Raw genomic sequence first — 20,758 nt, 5'->3', positions numbered from 1 at the left:
CTTTATAAAACGCCTCTTTCCCAAAAGAAGCGGAATCCTCCATCCCTGACCTCAGGTAAACTTGAGCCAGTTTATAGCACACAGTGGTTTATGCCCAGTTTATTTAGAACAATTGGCTGGGCATGTTACCTTTAATTCTCAAAATAATGCAAACTAGGCATTGCAATGGAATCCCAGAAGGCAAGGGAAACTCCCAGGACTGACGAGTTCAGGGTCTCCGCCTCCGGCCCCTCCGCCAGCGCCCACCGCCCAGGCTCTGAGCTCACCGGTGTTGATCTCTTCCTCATCGTACACGTCCACCTCCAGGAGCCGGATGAGCATGCGGAAAAGGATCCTAAGGAACTGCAGGTAGGAGCCCGTCTTTCCCACCTGGTGGACACGCGTTTCATCGGGGAGGGGGAGAGGCAGGAAAGAGAAGGAAGGAAAAGAGAAGAGAGATTTCGCACCTTGGCTCCAGTGTCCCCTGCTGCTGAGAGGTCTGAACGGGGCCCCCAGGGCTTGCCATCACCCCGACGCCACCCCCAGGCACCCCCGGGGTCGCTGCCTGGGGAAGCCCGGCCGGGGCCGTCCCTACCTGGGGGGGCCCGGTCAGCAGCAGGCGCCGGGGGTGGACGCCGCGGGCGCCGGCGGCGGGGTCGAGCTGGTGGGCGCAGTCGGCGTGGTGCTGGCGCGCGGCCGTCCACTGGCGGTAGTAGAGGGACAGCTCCTCGCTGCTCATGTCCTTGTGCAGCGGCGGCCGCAGGGGGCTCACCCAGGCCACGTCCGCGTGCGGCAGCAGCGCCGAGGAGGGCGGCGGCTTCCCGCTCTTCTGGGAGCCCAGCAGGCCGTAGGCCGCCTTGGAGAGGATGACGACGGGGGGCAGCGCCGCAGGGGGGCCTCTGCCGCCCCGGCCGGGCTGCGCGCGCCACGGCAGGGTCTGCGCCCCCGACGAGGACGACGAGGGCTTGGAGGCGCTGCTGCTCGCCACCGGCGGCCCCGGGGCATCGCCCTCCTGTTTGGGAGTCTCTCCGGCGGCCGGGGGGCCGGCGGGGACCCCTTCGTCCAGCCCCACGCTGGGGGCCGGGCTCTGGAAGCTGGGGGTCGAGGACGGCTTCTGCGACCTGTCGGCCGTGCTGGAAGAGCTCGCCCCGTTCTCCAGGAAGGAGCCTGCGGAAGGACGAGAACCCGGCGCGTCACCGCGCTCGGTCGTGCGCCTCGCGGCTCCCGGCACCTCCGGGCAGGCCACGAGGGCCCCGCGCGGGGGGTCTTCCCCTCCCCTCTACTCGCCGTGCCTCTCTACCTGCGTCCTCACCCTGGCTTCTGGGTGGGCTTGGCCGATGGAGATGCCAGCCCGCCGGAGGTGGGGGTGGGAGCCCCCCGGGGCCCTCGGGGGGGGCTGCCGTCCCCTCCCCAGCCGCGGCCCGTGTCTCGCTGGCCCAGGAGCTGCGCCCTCCGCTTGCTTCTCCGGGTGGTCAGGGCTCCCTGGGCGAACTCGACCCTGGCGCTGCACTGGCCCCTGCGCCTTTCCCAGGTGGTGCCCCCATCTCTGTCACCAGCCCCTTCACGAAACTCTCCTCCGCTGCCTCATTTGGACACGCCATTTGATTCATCCCAGGGCCCTCCCCACTGCAGGCTCCTGATCCAGGCCCTGCTCCAACGGCACCCGCTTCCTTCCTGAGGCAGAAGGCCCCACGCTCCTGGCCGTGACATTCCCACGAAGCCCGAAGCTGGGTGCGGGGGCCCTCCAGTGTGAAGGGGCAGAAGGCCCCACCTAGTCTCCACGAGCTGCCCCTTGCCCCCAGCGTATCCCTGCCCATTTGGTAAGGGGACTTCAAATATGGCTTTCTCCCTAATACATCCGCTACTTTTTGGTTCCAGGCAAAACCAGGCAATGACCTTCAGTACTGAAGCTTTCCTCTGAGCTCAGATGGATGCCTCCTAGGCATGCAGGTCAAATCCCAACTTTGGGTGATCCCGAATGAATAGCTGTTAACTGCATGTTATTAAAACCAAACCAGGGGAGAGGATTCGGCTCAAGCAGTTGAGCGCCTGCCTCCCACAAGGGAGGTCCTAGGTTTGGCTCCCAGTGCCTCCCTCTACCCCCCCGCCCCCCCAAAAAAAAACGGCAAACAAAACAAATGAGAAAACCAACTCAGGGAAACCACATACAAGGTCCCAGTTTCAATTCCTGGCCCCCAGTAACTCAAAAAAAAAAAAAAAAGAAAAAAGAAACCAGAGGAGCAGGTAAAAAAAAAAACACTACTTGCTCATTTGACCTGTGTGTGTTCCCATCCCTGAACTTCAGAGCACCTGGGGGTTCACACGTGCAGATTTGTGGGCTCTGCTTACTGGTGAGTTTCCTCAAAGGGAAGGAAACTCTCAACAGCAGAGAGCAACCCATTACCTTTGCGTGAGTTAATCAGACCAAGGCTGCGCGTACGCGAGCCTCGCAGGGCAGCTCTAGGGGTCGCTTTCTGAGGACACTGATGCTGGCATTCAGTGGCTCTGGCGTGTATCTTTCTCTCCCTTCTGTTACCCTTTACCATCCTCCAAACCTCTTGGCTTTATTCGGAACTGGTCTCAGACAAAAAAAGTTGGGGAGCCTGTAGGGGTGGGCTTGTACTACACGAGGCAGCCGTCGTCGCTGACTGCGGGTGAGCAGCTGGACGTCCCAGGAGGTCGCTTCCCAGGCTGAGGGCCACTAGAGGAGCCCCAAATACCTCCTCTTCAGCTCCCACAGGGAACCTTCGACAGCCGCCAGCAGTGAACAGAAAGCCCAGCTCTGCTTTGGGACACAAAATCGTGTGTGTGTGCTTGTGTGCATGTGTGTGCTTGTCACAGTGATATGATCGCGGTGCTGATGCCCCAAGAAAGGAAGGAAGCAAGGACATGTCCTTGAACGGTCACCTCTGGCAGTGGGATTATGGTTCATTTTTAACCTCTTCTCCATACTTTGCTACAATCTCCAAGTGTTCTACACTTGATCAGAAACCTATTGAAGTAGTGCTGCATTTGCTGGACACCGACATACGGCGCAGAGAAACACCACGAGAGAGGGCTAGCAGGCCTGGTGCAGATCCTCACACTCACAGGGCCCCTCTTAGAAAAGTCATTCATTCAAACAAACATTTTGTGCCAGTCCTAAGCCCGTTAGCACAAATTTACAGCTTCAGGACCTGGAAGCAAACAAAACAGGGTCTTTGTGCATATCCGATCCATAATAATCAGGAGATGACTGAAGGTAGGAAAGATTAGGGAAAATGGTGCAGGCTGGGTGGATAAAATTTATGTACAATGTTTAGGTTGCTCCCAAGCTCCTCATGAAAGGTTAACAGCTGTTTCCCAAGTATGTCTCCCGGGAATCGGGGGTCTGGAGGGGATGCCTGTCACCGAAGGCAACTCTGCAGGCCTCGGAGGGTCTCACTAAATGCCTCTGCCTTCTTCACTCTTACCCACCTCCTCCCTCCTGCCCCCTCCACCCTTGAAAGAGGAGAGAGTACTGACCCGAGGTTCCGGTCACAGCGCTGCTGTTGCTCTGAGGCCTCTCCAGGTCAATCAGCAGCTCGTCCGTGTCGTTCTCCCCGGCGCTGGCTCGCTCGGGCTCCTTCCCGCTGAGGTCCAGGGCAGTCGTGGGCCCCCGGATGACCTCTTTGGAGACGTAGCAGCAGGCCAGACCTACCTCCTGCTCCAAGGCCGTGCGAGTTAAATAGCTCGAGTCAATTAACCGGAGGTCACAGTACTTCAGAGACCTGTGCAAAAGGAATTGGGCTTTTGGGGAGTCCGTCTGGCTGTGCACACAGTGTTTAAGGAAGCCTGGATATCTGAGTTCAACACGGAGCAGTTAAAATCAAGGGACTCATTACCAGGGCCTCGCTGATTTCCACCTTCCTTCCGCCACTTCTAGCTTAACGACCCGGGGCTAATCACATAACCTCTCTGTGCTTTACTTTCTTCAAGCCTAAAACAGCGCGCTGAGCAGCGCCTGTGTCATCCGGTTACGGTGGAGCAAGAACGGCATGATACATGTGAGGCCTTCAGGACAAGGCCTGGCACACAAAAGCTGTCTGTGGGCGCTGCTGCTGTGGCTGTCGCCTTCCAAACTATTGCCCTAGATCGCCGAGCAGCAGGTTAACCGAGACCAAGCACTGCGTCAGAAAAAAATGCTGGTTCCCTCTCTGCTTCCTGGGCTGCCCCACTTCGATGCACAGACATTTCTCAAATGTGGACACCTGCCGTTCCCAAAAGGGCCGGGTAATCTTTGGAAAGTCAAAAGAGAAGAATCAAAGAAGGCTATATTTCTTATATCATTGCATAAAATAATTCTCTTATCGCCTGCCACATGAACGAAATGGTGAAGCATCAGCCATGTTTTAACCATCAGTTCAGCTGGGCAACTAATGAAAAGTGAGAAACTAATTATTCCATTAATACCTGGGAAAGGTTTCTCCAAGAGGATCTTTTCCAGTTAATATAACAATACAAGGCAGACCATCTAAATCTTGGTAAGTCCGAGGGATCCATTCTTCTTGCTCATTTCCTCTCCAAGTCTGTAGAAAGAGGCCCGTATGATGCAATTAAAACCCCGTATTTATTTTCATCTTTTCAAAAGTTTCTAGGTACAGATTTTAGACATAGCTGTTATCAAATGACTTCCACTAAGATGTTTGTGTGTCTATGTAATTGCTACTAAAAAGAAAGAACAATGCACTTCTCAAAGAATATGGCCTCTAGTTTTAACTCAGTAGGATAAAACAGGAGATTGTGGTACACATCATGCATTATTAGCATATGGGGCCAAAGAAATATACAATGGGAATTATGCCTTCCCCATCCCCTCCCAAGATGCAAACCTTATAGAAATCCTGGCAGCACTACCTGACTTGAGGCTAAATATATAATACTTTCTTCACAAAATGGACAAACACGTGGGACTGCTTGAAAGAGACAATTTCAGTTGTAAATGACTCAGAAAAGAATCACAAAACTCCATCAAAACAGGCATTTTCATCAAGAAAATCATGAAATTTAGTTACCTCTGCTGGTTATTTTTCCTGTTTTCCCCTCTATTGACTTTAAAAATAACTGACTCAAGTAATTGTTGTCTTAGGGCTTCCAAAGAGTCTCTCTTAAGAAGGCTAAATAATAAAACCAAATCTGGGCCAAGGAAAAATAGACTCCCTCTTAAAAGAGTCATACAATTGGCTCATGGTTTCACAAAGAACCTTTTAAGCATCAGTTTCTCATATATCTCTTATTTATATTTATATACATACACACATACATATATACACATATGTATATCTTTAATAAATCTAATACTAATCTTGGAAAACATGAATATGAAAAGAAAAAAATCTAACCAACTTGAAAAATTTTCAAAAGTGAAAAAATCTTATAGATTTTTCTGTTTATTTTAAAGCAGAAAGCAGATTCTCTCAAGCAGATAAGAAGTTTCTACTATTTTCTATAAAATGTGTAGCATCTAATTATGTTGTCTCAGCTTTTAGCAGGAGTTATAATAAGAAATGAATGACACTCCTGGTAATGCTTTAGGGAACAAAGACTAAGAAATGAGGTATAAGTACTCCATGCAATTTTATCTAAAAGAGACTAGTACTCCCTTTGCTAAACACAAAATGGGATAAAAATAAATCGACCAGACCAGAGACAACATAATGGGGCTCGATTAATGACTTGTTGATATCTAGGAGAGGCTCAGTGAAGAAAAACCAGTCTTTAGAAATAAACATGCTCACAATTACTTCAATTAAAATTTGTATAATTTATAAAACTGGAAGAACCTAAGCATTCCTATGCTCTTCGTTTCTGCCCATTTATCAAGTTTTTGCATACCGAGGGATAATCAGTGGATCTACATAGCTGTTTACGAGCATGACGGAATTTCCCTATCTTAGAAACTTAATGTCTCAGAAGAAGGGTTCTCTATAAAAATTCATGCCAAAGGGAACCGCAGCATCACCTGGCAAGCAATTCTGAGAACAGGAATCACTTTACTTATGGACTTCTCACTGGGTTCATGATATCCCTGACACTTGAATTCTCCCCAAAAGTATTTCATCTCCCAGAAACCAGGAGGTCACAGTTTCACCAAGAATAAAGTGACCAGTTTATAATGATGAAATAAAATGAATTATGTTTTACTATATGAGATTTATTTTCAAGAGATTATTAAACAAGTCTCATTTTTGTTCTTGACCAATCAGAGCTGGCCAAGCCCACGATGAAATGCTTTTCCATCACATTGCTACTTTGACGAATGATAGCTGCAATTCTTCTGTGAATCAACCATGTCCTTGGGATGATTTTACTGAAGTTTAAGACAACACAAGGATATATTCAAGGATAATATGGGGCTCAAGACCAGGGAAATCTAATGAAAGCTTCACATGCCTTCTGGTAGAAGTTATTTAGATAACCTTGTATCCTTCCAAAGTGTTTGTCATCACTTATAACCATAATAGGTATTAGGATAATTAGGGAGTAAAGGAGTTTGGTAACTTAGAAATAGAGTAAATCAGAGACTATCTGGTAAGGTGGCCACCTTGCTTAGGATGTGAACATCCCCTGGATCTCATATTTTCACTCCCATACAAAGACGGAGTATAGAAAGGATGGATGGCTGTGACTCAGTGGTTCTGAGAATATCGCTGATGCCTGGCAGCTACACGTACAAATTAGATGAGATCAAACTGCTATGAGAAGTAAATCCTTGAGACCCTGGGGAACTCTGGTGATCCCTTTTGGCGTGCCCCAAGAACAGAAGTCTTCCACCCTGGCTGCACAGATCCGTCACCCTTTAAAAGCCCTGCTGGGATTCTCATGTGCTGAAAGTCAGGGTAAGAACCTCAGATCTTGGGGAGCGGATGTGGCTCAAGTGGCTGAGCGCCTGCTTCCCACATGGGAGGTCCCAGGTTCAGTCCCTTAGTGCCTCCTAAAAACAAACAAAAAAATCCAAAAACAAGCAAACAGACGAAAAAACTGATTCAGGGGAGCCGATATGGCTCAAGGGTTGACTGCCAGCTCTCCGCATACGAAGTCCTGGGTTCAGTCTCTGGCCCCTTTACCTCAAAAAAGACAAAAAAACCACAAACAAAACAAAACATAGAACAACAACAACAAACCCCAGCTCTTATTTGTGGTACCCAGAGGGGCAAATTGTATTGGTCCCGCTGAGTTCTACTGACTTGGTGACCGGCATTTCTGAACAGACTGAACAAGTGACCTAAGACTGTAAGTAGCTGCCACCTAATCTGTGTCAACAGAGACCCAGAGAAGACCCTGCAGCCAGGGTGTGTGGAGTCATATGGCTGTGCAGATGATTCACCTTCCAAATTCTTCATCCATTACCATTATTCACATCACCCTAAGCCCCAGGTCTCAATGAGTTATGCTGTGAGAGGGGTTTCAAGACTGGTACTTGTTACTCACCTTAGAATTCCACTGTAATGTGATTTACGGCTATAATTTAAAATTGTGACCATATGAATACACATATATCAATGAAGTATAAATGTTACAACTTCCATTAAATAAAGGACATTATATTTTTGGCCAAATTTATGTGTTCTAGTTGTTTATCAAGTTAATACAAGTTAATACAAGGTATTTGGTTTGCATTTTGGGTTATTCCATTTAGGTTAGCTAACAACACAATAAAAGTTTTTGCATTTGTGGAATGCTGTATGAACACCCAAATCAGGGCTCTTAGAGATCATACAGTCCAACCTTCTTATTTTTCAGATGTGAAACTGAAGCCCAGAGTGAAAGTACAAATCCCCCAAGACCACATGCTTTCTTTTTATAAAATTTGTGCAGAGCTAGATTAAAAAAAAAAACAAACTCAATCGACCTCAGTATTTACTGTGCGGGGAACAGATACCGCGTTGGTCTGAGATACCGCGTTGGTCTGACTCAGACGCAGAGTACCTAGTTCAGTGCTTTCTAATGGATAGGACACTTTGGATTTGTAAAATTCCCAGGGTATAAAAACTCCGCAGGCAGGCCGTAAGAGAGGGTTATGTGAGTGGATTAGGAGTTCTCCTCCCCAACCCGTCTCATGCCCTGAAAGGCGGTCAGTCAATTGCAGAGCAGAGGGAGCAGTGAAGGCTTGATCATGCACAAGACGCTTACACGCAGTATTTATAGAGCTTGTCCTTAAACCTGGCAAGTCTCAGTCTAGCCGAAGCCCTGGAGCTAAGGGTCAAAGTAACTACAAAGAAGCCACAAACTGTTGAACAAACCACGTGCAAGAGGGCTGGGAATAGTTCGATGTGAGCAGAGACGACAGAACAGAATATTTTACCAACTCTACTACATAGGGTCAGAAAATACTACACATATACTATATAGGTCAGAAAAGAGTCAACTGATGCTACTCAACAGAGAAACCCACAGAAATCTGAAAGCACAACTTTTTTTTTTTGGAAACAGATGGCCTCGGGCCAGATGCATCTTGAACAAGGTCAATAAACATGGGGTCAAATGGGTCACATCATTGCACCTGCAGCTGGAGTGCATGGAAGACCAACCGCTAGCCCGTGCAAAAAAAAGGGGGGCTTGACAGAACCTTTATAGACTGGTTCCAACAGAAAAAGTGATCATCTCTTAGTCTGGTTTTAAGGTTGTCATAAAGATCAAATTCACACATGTGCAAAAAGCCCTTCAATTCAGGTACGTAAGCCCTCGATGCAGGATTCCTAGAGAACAGAAACACTCGACATTCTGAAGAAGAAATGATGGGTGCTAACCTTCAGTCGCATCACGAAGTGCGCCGCCACGCTGAGTTCCGAGGCAGGGTTCCCCAGGAGGATCTCGAAGCGGTACTGCAGCCCCAGCTTGTCCCGCACCTCCTGCAGCCGCTCCTTGGCCAGCATCGCCAGCTGCACCGAGGGCACCCTGATGACGAGCATGTGTCCGCTCCCGCTGGTGTTTTTCCCCGGGGAGCTGATGAGGTCATCCACGATGTTGAGCGTCTCGGGCGTGCTGTGGTCTCGGAGGGACGCCGTGGTGGTGAGCGCCATCAGGGCCTCCGAGTACTGCTGGATGAGGAGATAGCAGCGGACGACCATGCTGTGCAGCCGCGGGTGCCTTCGGCAGAACAAGGGAGCGAGGTCAGGCGGCCGCCCTGCGGCTGGGGCCGCGAGGGCCGCACCTAAGCCAGCGCAGCCACCCCGAGGGGAACCTGGGACGTCTGCGGTGGGGCTTTAGCTCTAGGAGGACCGTGGATTCCACACCACTGAGCGGAAACACTGAGCTTCAAAGCCTGGGAGTCACAGCCTGGTAGGGCGGGTGTAGCCAGGTCAGGAGGTTGGGCGATGGCCTAGTCACCCTGGCTTCTCAAAGTGCGGTCCGCGGACCGGCAGGAGCCGGCAGCTTCGGCATCACCCGGGAGCTGTTAGAAATGCAAAATCGCAAGTCCCAGCCCAGACATGCTGAATAAGAGCATGCATTTTTAACAAGCTCTCCGGGTGATTTGTATGGCTGCTAAATTTTGAAAAGCACTGGTTTCATCAGGTTAACTGCTGAAAGAGTCATGGATAATCCTGGATCCTCATGCTGGTTTGGGAGAAAGGCATTGGGTCAGAATTCTAGTACTGTAATTTTATTTCGAGGATATTTAAGGCTACAAAAAAGGAAACTGAGGCATTAGTGACTATGGTGGGCCAGGCATGAAAAGGGTATTTAAAATTACTAATATGAGGTCAAACCCCACAGAGAGCTATAACGATCTTCCCCTAAAAAAGTGCCTCGTGCTGGAGGAAACTTAGGACTGGAGAAATAGCACCCCCTAGTGGTGAGGCCTCCCAATACCTGAGACCCTGCTCTTTGCCCACCCTAATCTGGAGGGCCTCAGAGCCTGGCAGTGGGGTGCTGTCCCACCACCCCTTGGTACCACTCATCTCCTGCTGAGGCTGCAGGTTGTGGATCACACATAAGGAGCAGGTAGAAAATCAATCTCTCATTTTGTGTGCCATTCCTCAGAAAGCCAGGCTTGCACCGTAACAAAACAGGTGGGCAAAAAAGACTTTCTGTTTGCAGGCACGAGAAAGTGGGCTGGTGGAGAAAGTGAGAGCTGGCAAAGCTAGGCCCAGGTCCAAGGTTGGCTGAAACCACTGTGGAAAGTCTGAGTCTGTAATTCTTTCTGATTGCTAGCTGGGAGCACATAGAGCCACCAGCAGCTGGGTAGGCTAATGGGGTATTTCACCTTTGCTCTCCTTTGATACTTGTATTTAGAGTAAGATAAGCGGTCCACAGGACTTGCACAGAAAAGTGCAGGGTCCATTAGAGTCATCAAATGAAAAACTTGGTTTTATAGAGTTTTAGAACTGAAAGGGACTTTTAAACTTCACATGCTGAAAGAATTATGAATTTAGAAATGAATATTTTGCCAAACTGTTATGTTTGCATTAAAATGTAATTGTACTACAAAAATTTCAATAGAAGCTAATGTGATAATTCTTTAAAATATGAGTTCTGAAATTCTGAATGATGTTACTGTTAAAAAAAGAGGTTCCAAGGTCATGGAAGGAACAGGTGGGTGGGGGAACATGGAAAGGGGAGAATCATGGCATAATTTTGGAAATTTAAGATCACGTGTGTCATGAAAAGATTTAAGTCACAGCATTAGATAAAACTTAACTATAGCAGATGGAAAAACATAAAAAAGCCTGCTCCTTTTACCGACACAGCATTATAACCTGCTGGATAGCATACATTCACTTGTCCTCATTTTCTTTCTTTTCTTTTAGAGATTTCCAGTAAAATTATAGACAGGTCATTCAACAAATGGCTAATTATCAATTAGAGTCAGTTTGGGTTTTAAGAACTGAACTACAAAACAATAGGGAAAACTGTGTGTATATGTGTGTGTGGGAATATTGGAACTCTAATTTATGACTTTTTTCCTAAACCTTCAACTTCTTTAATTAAAAAAAAAAGAACTGAATTACTGAAAATTAGAATGTACTTCATAAAATAGAGCCCAATTGCCCCCATACTGGATGATCAATATACCAAATATTGGGAGGGGGTGAGGGAAGTCAGTTTTAGGTTAAGGTAAATTCTAGTGCCCCTACCTACCCTTAGAGTCTATGGTTCAAGATCAGAGAGGGAGAGTAATAAAATCCTTTACTCTTCTAGAATCTGATTTAGAAAAGGAGAATAAAAAGAATTCAGAGGTGGGTTGAAATGGGGGAGCTGATGTGGAAAGTATGGAGAATGTTTAATAAAGGGGATTGTGAATGTGGAGAAAGGGTTAGAGTTGATGGTAATACGTAATAGTGAGTATAATTAATACTGCTATTTTATGTGATTATGGCTGAAAGGGATAGTGTAGGGAGGTTAATGTGAATTGAAAGAAAAAAGATAATCTAGGGAAAGAGATGTGGCTCAAGCAATTGGGCTCCCGTCTACCATACAGGAGGTCCAGGGTTCAATGCCCAGGGCCTCTTGGTGAGGGCAAGCTGGCCCACACGGAGTGCTGGCCCATGCAGAGTGCCGGCCCACATGGGAATGCACCCTCGTGTAGGAGTGCCACCCTGTGTGGGAATGCCACTCCGTGCAGGAGTGCCAGCTGACGTGGAGGGCTGGCACAGCAAGATGACACAACAAGAGACCCAGAGGAGAAAAAATAAGAAGACATAGCAGAACAGGGGAGCTGAGGTGGCACAAGAGAGTAATCGTCTCTCACCCACTCTGGAAGTTCCCAGGATTGGTTCCTGGTGCCACCTAATAAGAACACAAGCAGACACAGAAGAACACACAGTGCAAGACAATGGGGGAACGGAGGAGGGGAAGAAATAAATAAAATAAGTCTTTAAAAAATAAAAAGGATAATCTAGGGACTCTAAAACATAGTGATTTTGGTGGTGGGTGATGATCATGGTTAATAGTACAAAAACAAGAATGTTCCTCTATTACAAGTTAAGAATATGGAGATACATGGGAAAAATATAACTAATGTAATATATAGACAATAGTTAACAGTAATATTCTAATATTTTTATAACAATGGCAAAGAAGGTACTATATCAATGCTAATGGTCAATAAAGGGGTTATAAGAGGGTATGGGATTTTTCCTTTTGGAATAATGAAAACGTTCTGAAATGGACTGAGGTGATGAAAGCATAACTCTGTGATGCAACAGACCCACTGAGTATACACTCTGAAGGGACTGTACAAGGCAAGGGACCACATAACACACTGTATCCCATGGTGATTGATAGACTGTGGTTGACAGTACAAATAAGAGAATGTTTTCTCATGAAGTATAACAAATACACAATACTAATACATGGTGTTAATAATAGGATGCTTTGTGGGAAAATACACCAAATGTAAGTCATGGGCTATAGATAGCAGTAATTATGGCGATGTTCTTTCATCATTTATAACAAACATATTGCAACAATGTAAGGTGCTGGTTGGTGTAAGGTATATGGGAATCCTGTATGCTATGCATTTTTTTATTAAACTCACAACTTCTCAAATTAAAAAAAGACTGAATATTAAAAACAAAGTAGGCAGAGCACACAAAAGCGTTAAGATCCCTAACCCCTAATGGCAGTTACTGGAGGCGGGGTCCTAACGCGGAACTCACTCGAATTGATTATTCCTTGGTTTTCTCCAGTTTAAAAATCTCATGTTTCTGCTGTTAAAAATCTTATTTTCTGCTGAGTCACCTGAGAGTCCTCGCCTGTGGAAGGCAGAGGAACGGTCTTTACTAAGCACAGCCCTCCCTCCCCTTTTAATCTCCCAGGGGCAGCAATGAAGCCCGATCGGGAGATGATTCAGAAAAGGAGCAGCGGTGCCAGGTCCCATTTTTGGTCACCACTTTTGTTTGCTGGTCTTGGATGACCATCTAAAACCCACATGAGTAAAAGGTCATCTTAGGAAAGGCTATATTTATTCTGCCTTCCAGAGTGTCATTTGCATAGCCTGGACTCCATCAAGCTCCCTGTGACACGGCCAGTGATCCTTTTGGCTATTTTAGATATGCAAGGACAGCTTAAAGAAAAGGTTGAAAGTTCCCGTTCACCTCTCCAAGAGCGTGTTCACCATTTTTTCGAAAGTCTCATCACATCTCAGAAGTGGACTTGTGATTCCCCACTGCAGAGACTTGCTGTATTCATTCAAGCCAAAGTACAGCTTCTCACAGCCCACGTCCTCCTAGTTCAAAATACAGAACAAAGAGTGAAGGCAGGATACAATGTGTCTAGTTTTCTTGGGGAAAACTAATACTGTAAGATGTTATTTCCTGGAAGGTTAAAAAAAAAACACTGTGTTGAGTTAAATAACCTGATACCAACTCTACCATCATGCCTGAGGCACTAACCGAAATTTCTTTTCACTTCAAATGAACTGAGAAAGTGACTAGTAGAATGTTGATGAGCTTTCTTAAGGCAGACAGTGCTTATGAAGATGGCTTGTTTCTTTTCCTTTTCTTCAAATTTTCTGAAGAACAGCACTTTTTGAGATCAGATAGTTTCAATTTCTATTCTTTCTGCTTTAAGTCTCTCTCGACAGATACATCCGATATATCCACAGAACTCTCAGGAGATGGACATGCTCAAAAACTTCATTATAGAAAAGATTTATTTTTGACATCCTTTAATGATGATAGCTCATAAAAGCTTATCCTTTTACAAACAAAATTTATTTTTAGAAATAGAATATATACTTGTCTGCCTTCTTAAACAGAATACACATTATTTAATCTATCTCCTTTCATCGCGATGAAAATTAATAGCTATTTTGGGATGTGACACAAAGATGCTCTTAGTGGATCCTTAGAAGTGTGACAAGCTGCTTGTCTCTCAACTAAATAGTTCCAGAATATTAAATAAGCTTTTTCAGTTCATATATCTGTTTTTTGTTGTTGTTTTTTTTTAACAGTTTTCCTGCCTCTTTTCTACATTAATTTTTTTTTTTTAGGTACCGGACTGGGGATTGAAACTGGGACCTCCCATTTGGGAAGCAGGTGCTCAGTGGCTTGAGCCACATCCATTCCCTACAATAATTATTCAAAGTCATTTCTTTTTGCTGTCTCATCCATTTCATCTCACTTTTACTTATTTTGTATTGATATTTTTCTTTAAATACTCTCCAACTTATTTCATAAAGGTATTAGAAGGTAGCCTACCAATATACAATAAAAATAAATGAGGCAATCAGGAAAATGCAAGGATAGGAGAAACAAAACAAGGATAAAGTTAGTTCTCCCCAAAATATGCGCATGCTGGAAATTTCTGCACACTTTATTCGAAATGGGCTGAAAATTTGATTCTGAGCTTTTGAGGAACCCATTTAAAGAGAGAAACTCAAGCAAATGTATGACTTATAAAGAGCCATAAGATAAAAATAAAGCACTATTTAATTGGCAGCTTTAATTTAAAAAAAATTTTTTAATGAGGTACTGGGGATTAAATCCAGGACCTCATACATGGGAGGCAAGCCCTCAACCACTGAGTTACATCTACTCCCCAGCTTTAAAATTTCTGAGGCCTGAAAAACCAGTTAACTTTACTGTGGAATTGGGTCTGATTTGAAAATAAACGGGTATCAGGTAGGACCAGAATATGCTCTTGTAACCTCTGGAATCTTAGTACATCAATTGAGTGACAATTTCAGAGACTTTAGAAGCATCTTTTTTTTTTTTTTAAGATTTTATTTATTTATTTCTCTACCCTCCTCCCCCCAACCCTGTTCTCTGTGTCTATTTGCTGCGTCTTCTTTGTCCGCTTCTGTTGTCAGTGGCACGGGAATCTGTGTTTCTTTTTGTTGCGTCATCTTGCTGCGTCACCTCTCCGTGTGTGCGGCGCTATTCCTGGACAGGCTGCACTTTCTTTCGCACTGGGCGGCTCTCCTTATGGGCCGATGCGGGGACACCCCTGCGTGGCACAGCACTCCTTGTGCTCATCAGCACTGTGCGTGGGCCAGCTCCACACGGGTCACGGAGGCCGGGGGTTTGAACCGCAGACCTCCCATGTGGTAGACGGATGGGCCAAGTCCGCTAACCACTGGGCCAAGTCCGCTTCCCTTTAGAAGCATCTTAAACATTTTTTGCTTGTTTCCTTCGGGTTCTTGGCTGTGTTCTGGATAGCTGTGTCAAACAAGCCATTTCAGGATGAAAAAAGATATTTGTCTAAGTCTCCCTTCTCATCTGGATTGTCATGATTACTGGGGAAAGATTTATCTTGTGCATACTAGATTTTCACATTCCTTCTCATCCTTGGCCCCTGTTTCTTGGGGAAAAAAGGTTCTTTCTCAAAAAACAAAAACAAAAAAACCAGCTTTCTCTCCCCAAAGCCCTGCCCCCTCAGCGGCCATCTCAGCCTCGCCCTGCTCCATTCCGCTGACTTTGCCTTTCCTCAGCCAAACCCTCCTCCTCTCCCCAACATTGTTCTCTGGGCACCAAGGAAGATGGAGGCCAAATCCAGAGGCCTCAGCTTGTCAGTCCTTGGCCTCACTGTCCTCTCTTCGTTATTTTTCATCCATGATTCTATCCACACCAGTTATTTCTGTGATGATTAAAAAAAATTTCCAAACCTGCAACTCAGACTCCAATTTTGCATCTGTGGAAATGTGCTCACCGCAGGCTCGGTGCATGCAAAATCCATCTCATGTGCCCTCCACAAAACAAAGTTCCCCACCACAAACCATGTCTGACTCTTCCTTTCCCCCAGTAATCAAATCCTAGAAAACTTACCATTTCACCCATCTTTTTTATTGCCAAGACCAGGTATTCATTAATTCTAACCTGAATGATCAGAAAAACCAGGTGACTGACTGCCCCACTTGTCATCACTTTGATTTAGCTTATATATTTAATGAAGTGCCCCAAAACGCAGCCTCTCAGTATCTACTACAGCTGGCCACGTGCATACCCTCTGAGCAGCAATTTCATTCCTAGGTATATACCCAACAGAAACACACATACATATTTACTAAGATCTATGCTAGAATGCTTATAGCAGCACTATTTAAAATAATCTGAAACTAGAAACTATCCAAATGCCCTCAACTGTAGGATGGATAACGGCATTGCGGTCGAGTCACACAGTGTGATATATTTATAACAATAAGAATGGATGTTTTACATATAAAACAAGGCTGAATGTTTTATGATTCATGCAAAACATAGAAGAATTGCACAACATAATTTTTAACAAAAGAAGCCAGATACAGAAGAGTTAATACTGCATGGTTCCACTGGTATAAAATTCAAAATGGGGCAAAACAAGTCTAGGGCATGAGCAGCCAGAGCAGGGGTTACCCGTTGGTTGAGGTGTGCCTGGAAGGGATACAAGAAAGGCTTCTGAGGTGGAGCAAATGTTCTATTTCTTGGTCTGGGTGCTGGTCCCACGGATGTGTTCAGTCTGTGAAAACTCATTGAGCTGTACCTTTACATTGTTAATATAAAAATAAGAGAATACATGTCTTCTAAGAATACAATACCCTTGCTAAAAAGTTATTAATGTATGTACAATAAATCAAACCATCAGCCTGGCACTTGAAGCCTCTGTACTTATATCTCCAGGTTGCTTTGTCATCCTAGTAAGTGTTCTCTTAAAAATACTCAGCACTCCCTCCTCAGCAACCCTGCCCACATGCTCTGTCTGCCAGGAATGCCTGCCCTCATCTCTGGCTGCCCAGGCCTCCTCTCTTTCCAGGTCCATCCTCAGTGCTCTCTTCTCCCTTAGCCTTTCCTGTTGGGTGTGGTGTCTCTCTCATTTCAACCCCCAGAGCATTTTGAGTTTTTAAAATGGTCTTATTCTCCTTTGGATAATAGTGGCTTAGATACGTACTTTGCCTTCTCCTCTAAACCATCGATTTACTGCATGTCCTTTGAAAGTTCTAATACAAGCAAGTGCTCAATAATATTTTTTGAATTTCATTACTGTGCTTTTCCTACTTATTCCTCCTTTAGGCCACTGGATTCAGGGTAACTAAAGACGGCTAACTATGAGGAGCTTCTCCCCTAAATTTGTAAGGCTGTTATTGCAAATTAGAGTCAACGTTTTTTCCTGTTCTCTATGTTGATCTCAATTTTATAGAAATGATTTTTAAAAACTTTAATTATGGAAGTTTATAACTCCCATGCCCCAATTATTTTAAAGAAATTATGGATATTATATCTTTGATCTATAAAGAGTTCACGAGATATCTCTAGGATAGGACTTTTTAAAAAATATAACCACAATATCATCATTACATCCAAAATATCACTCGGAAGCAGACTTGGCTCAATGGACAGAGCATTCGCCTACCACATGGGAAGTCCAGGGTTCCAACCCAGGGCCTCCTTGACCCATGTGGAGCTGGCCCAAGCGCAGTGCTGATGCGCACAAGGAGTGCCGTGCCACGCAGGGGTGTCCCCTGCATAGGGGAGCCCCACGTGCAAGGAGTGTGCCCTGTAAGGAGAGCCGCCCCACGTGAAAAAAGTGCAGGCTACCCAGGAGTGGTGCCGCACACACGGAGAGCTGACGCACCAAGATGATGCAACAAAAAGAGATACAGATTCCCGGTGCCACTGACAAGAATACAAGCAGACACAGAAGAACACACAGTGAATGGACACAGAGAGCGAACAACTGGGGTGGGGGGAGAATAAAAATCTTAAAAAAAAAAAAAATAATAATAAAATAAAATATCACCAGTCATATGATTGACTTTTGTTTAGAATTTTTTTTTTGTTGCTGTTGTTTTTCCTTCCTCTCTGCCTTGCAGCTTTTTGCTTGCTGCCTGCTCTCTGTGTCCATTTGCTGTGTGCTATTCTGTGTCTGTATTTATTTTTATTTATTCCCCCCCTTGTGGCTTGCTTGCTGTCTGCTCTGCATCCATTCGCTGCGCACTGTTCTGCATTTTTGCTTGTCTCCCTTTTTGTTGTGTCACCTTGCTGAGTCAGCTTCCACAGCGCTTGTGGGCTGGACGGCACTCTGCGGTGCTTGCGGGCCAGGTGGCACTCCACAGTGCCCGGGCTGGCGGCTCTCTGCAGCATGCGGGCGAGGCTTCCTTCACAAGGAGATGGGAGCCCAACTGATTGAGCCACAGCCGCTTCCCCATATAATTGACTTTTAAGGAAAATGATTTGAAGCCTGTTTCTCTGTCACTTCATGTATGATAGACGATAAAGGGCAGAAGCCATAAGTCTTTCTATCACTGATGTGCTTTTCTGGAAAAAGACTGAACAAGCAAGGTAAATTAGGATAGTTCTCTTTTTCCTAATATATTGAAACTTAACATTTAATAAGAGAACTATCCATTAGGTTAAAAGTCATCACTTTTCCTTTCATTAGTTAAATCAGCAATCCTTTTTGTGTCGGAGCAACCCAGCAGCAATTTGGGTGGCCCATAGGCTAATTCTACACTTTGGAGTCCAAGGTAACTTCTGTGATTGCAACCTTTTTTTTCCCCCCCTTTTTTTTCTTTTGTTTAGTTTTGCCTATTTCTTTTTTGTCTTTATTTTTTTAATGTTACATTAAAAAAATATGAGGTCCCCATATACCCTCACCCTCCTCACCCTACTCCTCCCCCCATAACAACAACCTCCTCCATCATCATGAGACATTCATTGCATTTGGTGAATACATCTCTGAGCACCGCTGCACCTCATGGTCAATGGTCCACATCATAGCCCACACTCTCCCACAGTCCACCCAGTGGGCCATGGGAGGACATCCAGTGTCCAGTAACTGTCCCTGCAGCACCACCCAGGACAACTCCAACCCCAGAAAATGCCCCCACATCACATCTCTTCCTCCCACTCCCTACCCCCAGCAGCCACCATGGCCACTTTCTCCACACCAATGCCACATTTTCTTCAATTACTAATCACAATAGTTCATGAATAGAATATCAGTAAGTCCACTCTAATCCATACTCTATTCCTCCATCCTGTCGGCCTTAGAATGGTTGTGTCTACTCCACATCTATATCGAGAGGAGGCTTAGATTCCACATGGATGCTGGATGCAATTCTCCTGCTTTCAGTTGTAGGCACTCTTGGCTCCCTGGTGTGGTGGTTGACCTTCTTCACCTCTGTGTTAGCTGAGTGGGGTAAGTCCAGTAAACCAGAGTGTAGGAGCTGCAAGTCTGTTGAGGCTCAGGGCCTGGCTATGTGATTGCAACCTTAACTTTACCACCAATTAATGTATGGTGATGACATGGAGAAGAGACCAATAAAGAAGAAGCTTAAAGCAATCTATATGAGATCGTGAGCACACTGAGATAATTCAGTGACCCAAGCTTGCTTGACTGCAAAGAACAAACTAATACTGAAAGATAAGAACTCAAAGTAAAGTACTACTTACCTACTCATAACAGAATGAAATGCACAGGGCTGATAAATGAACAGAAGTTATTCGCATGTAAGACATTCCTGATGTCTTTACCTAAATGTGTATATTTTTTAATATCCAATATGTTATGTATTTTAAATTGAAGGAGCCATTATTTAATGGCTAATCTTAATTTTTTTTTGGAAAAACGATTTCTTTTGTTTAATAGTATGTTTAGCATACAGTTTCTAGGTCATGGAAAGTATTTTTTTAGATATTAGAGACTGGAGAAAAACATGTAAAGATGTGGGAGTATACAATGTTGAAATGGCTACTCTCAACATATTGAATGCTTCTACTGAGTTTTTTAAAGTAACATCATCCCTTTTTCAACCAGAAGCCTGTGAAAACTAATTAAAAGAAAAAATCCAGTTATTAAGAGAGCATGAGGATAATTATCAGTGATACAGGTCAGTACAACTAAAATATGACCAAGAACCTACCCAAGGGGACAATAAATTTTCCAGGTCTCAGATAGAAATTAATCATAAAGACAAAAAGAATCCAAGCTATTGATAATGAAGTGAGTGATATATTTTGCTGAAAAACTATATAAGATTGATAATTTAGTATATGCATGATAACTTATAAAAGACCCACCCTATCACATTTATATGATATTATTCACTAGCTTGTAGTCTTGTAATAATTTTAAGTATGTGGAACATTTTCTAAGATTTATTTTATTTATTTATTCCCCCCCTCATTGTTTGCAGTCACTGCCACTCTCTGTGTCCACTTACTCTCTGCTCTCTGTGTCCACTTACTGTGTGCTGTGTCTGCTTGTCTTCTCTTTAGGAGACACCAGGAACCAAACCTGGGACCTCCTATGTGGTAGAGAGGCACTTAGTCACTTGAGCCACCTCACTCCCTGGTTTGTTGTGTCTCTCACTGTCTTTCCTCTTGGTGTCTCTTTTGTTGTATCATCTTGTTGTGTGGGCTCACCACACCTGCCGGCCACGCCAGCTCGCCTTCTCCAGGAGGCACCGGAAACCGAACCCGGGACCTCCCACATGGTAGGCGGAAGCGCAATCACTGGAACCACATCTGCTTCCCAGTATGTGGAACTTTTGCAAGATAAAGCACTGTGTTTGTTAAATTTATGAAACTCTGGGCTGTATTTTACAGATCTATGACCATATTTTATTACAAGAGTCTACCCTTTGGGGAGCTGAGAACGTGACTGTGTGTCAGAGGGTAGAAAAGAGACTCACCATGTTGTCCAGCTGTATCCAGTGAACCTCATTGCTAGAGCTGATTCGGGACTGCTGGGTCTGGAGAGTGTACGGGAAGGAGCTGACCTGGAGTACCAGGAGGTTGAACGCATCCAGGACTTCTCTGCAATTAATGACTCTGTCAGCCAGTCCATGGCTGGGTTCACCGTGTGACAAGGAGCCTGAAATGACACTGTAGAAATAGTA

At 45.2% G+C, this 20,758-nt stretch overlaps 1 protein-coding gene across 7 annotated transcripts in view; it reads right to left on the bottom strand.

The window, feature by feature from the left end:
- GREB1L (GREB1 like retinoic acid receptor coactivator) overlaps positions 1-20,758 on the bottom strand; it is a 293,082-nt gene that overhangs the window by 16,890 nt on the left and 255,434 nt on the right. For all 7 annotated transcript variants that reach the window (XR_011645953.1, XM_071208498.1, XM_058277523.2 and 4 more), the window contains exons 18-24: positions 20,552-20,744; positions 13,038-13,168; positions 8,748-9,087; positions 4,411-4,526; positions 3,484-3,728; positions 575-1,146; positions 267-369 (exon numbers count right to left, since the gene is read on the bottom strand). Coding sequence is in view for 6 of the 7 variants with exons in the window: in XM_071208498.1 (XP_071064599.1) it covers positions 267-369; positions 575-1,146; positions 3,484-3,728; positions 4,411-4,526; positions 8,748-9,087; positions 13,038-13,168; positions 20,552-20,744 (1,700 nt within the window). In the remaining variant the exon portion in view is untranslated. The remainder of the gene's footprint in view (positions 1-266; positions 370-574; positions 1,147-3,483; positions 3,729-4,410; positions 4,527-8,747; positions 9,088-13,037; positions 13,169-20,551; positions 20,745-20,758) is intronic.

This window comes from Dasypus novemcinctus, chromosome 16 (genome assembly GCF_030445035.2).
Source record: "Dasypus novemcinctus isolate mDasNov1 chromosome 16, mDasNov1.1.hap2, whole genome shotgun sequence".
Classification (NCBI taxonomy): Eukaryota; Metazoa; Chordata; class Mammalia; order Cingulata; family Dasypodidae; genus Dasypus; species Dasypus novemcinctus.
Note: the sequence above shows the minus strand (reverse complement) of the source record. Positions and strands in the feature narration are given on the sequence as shown.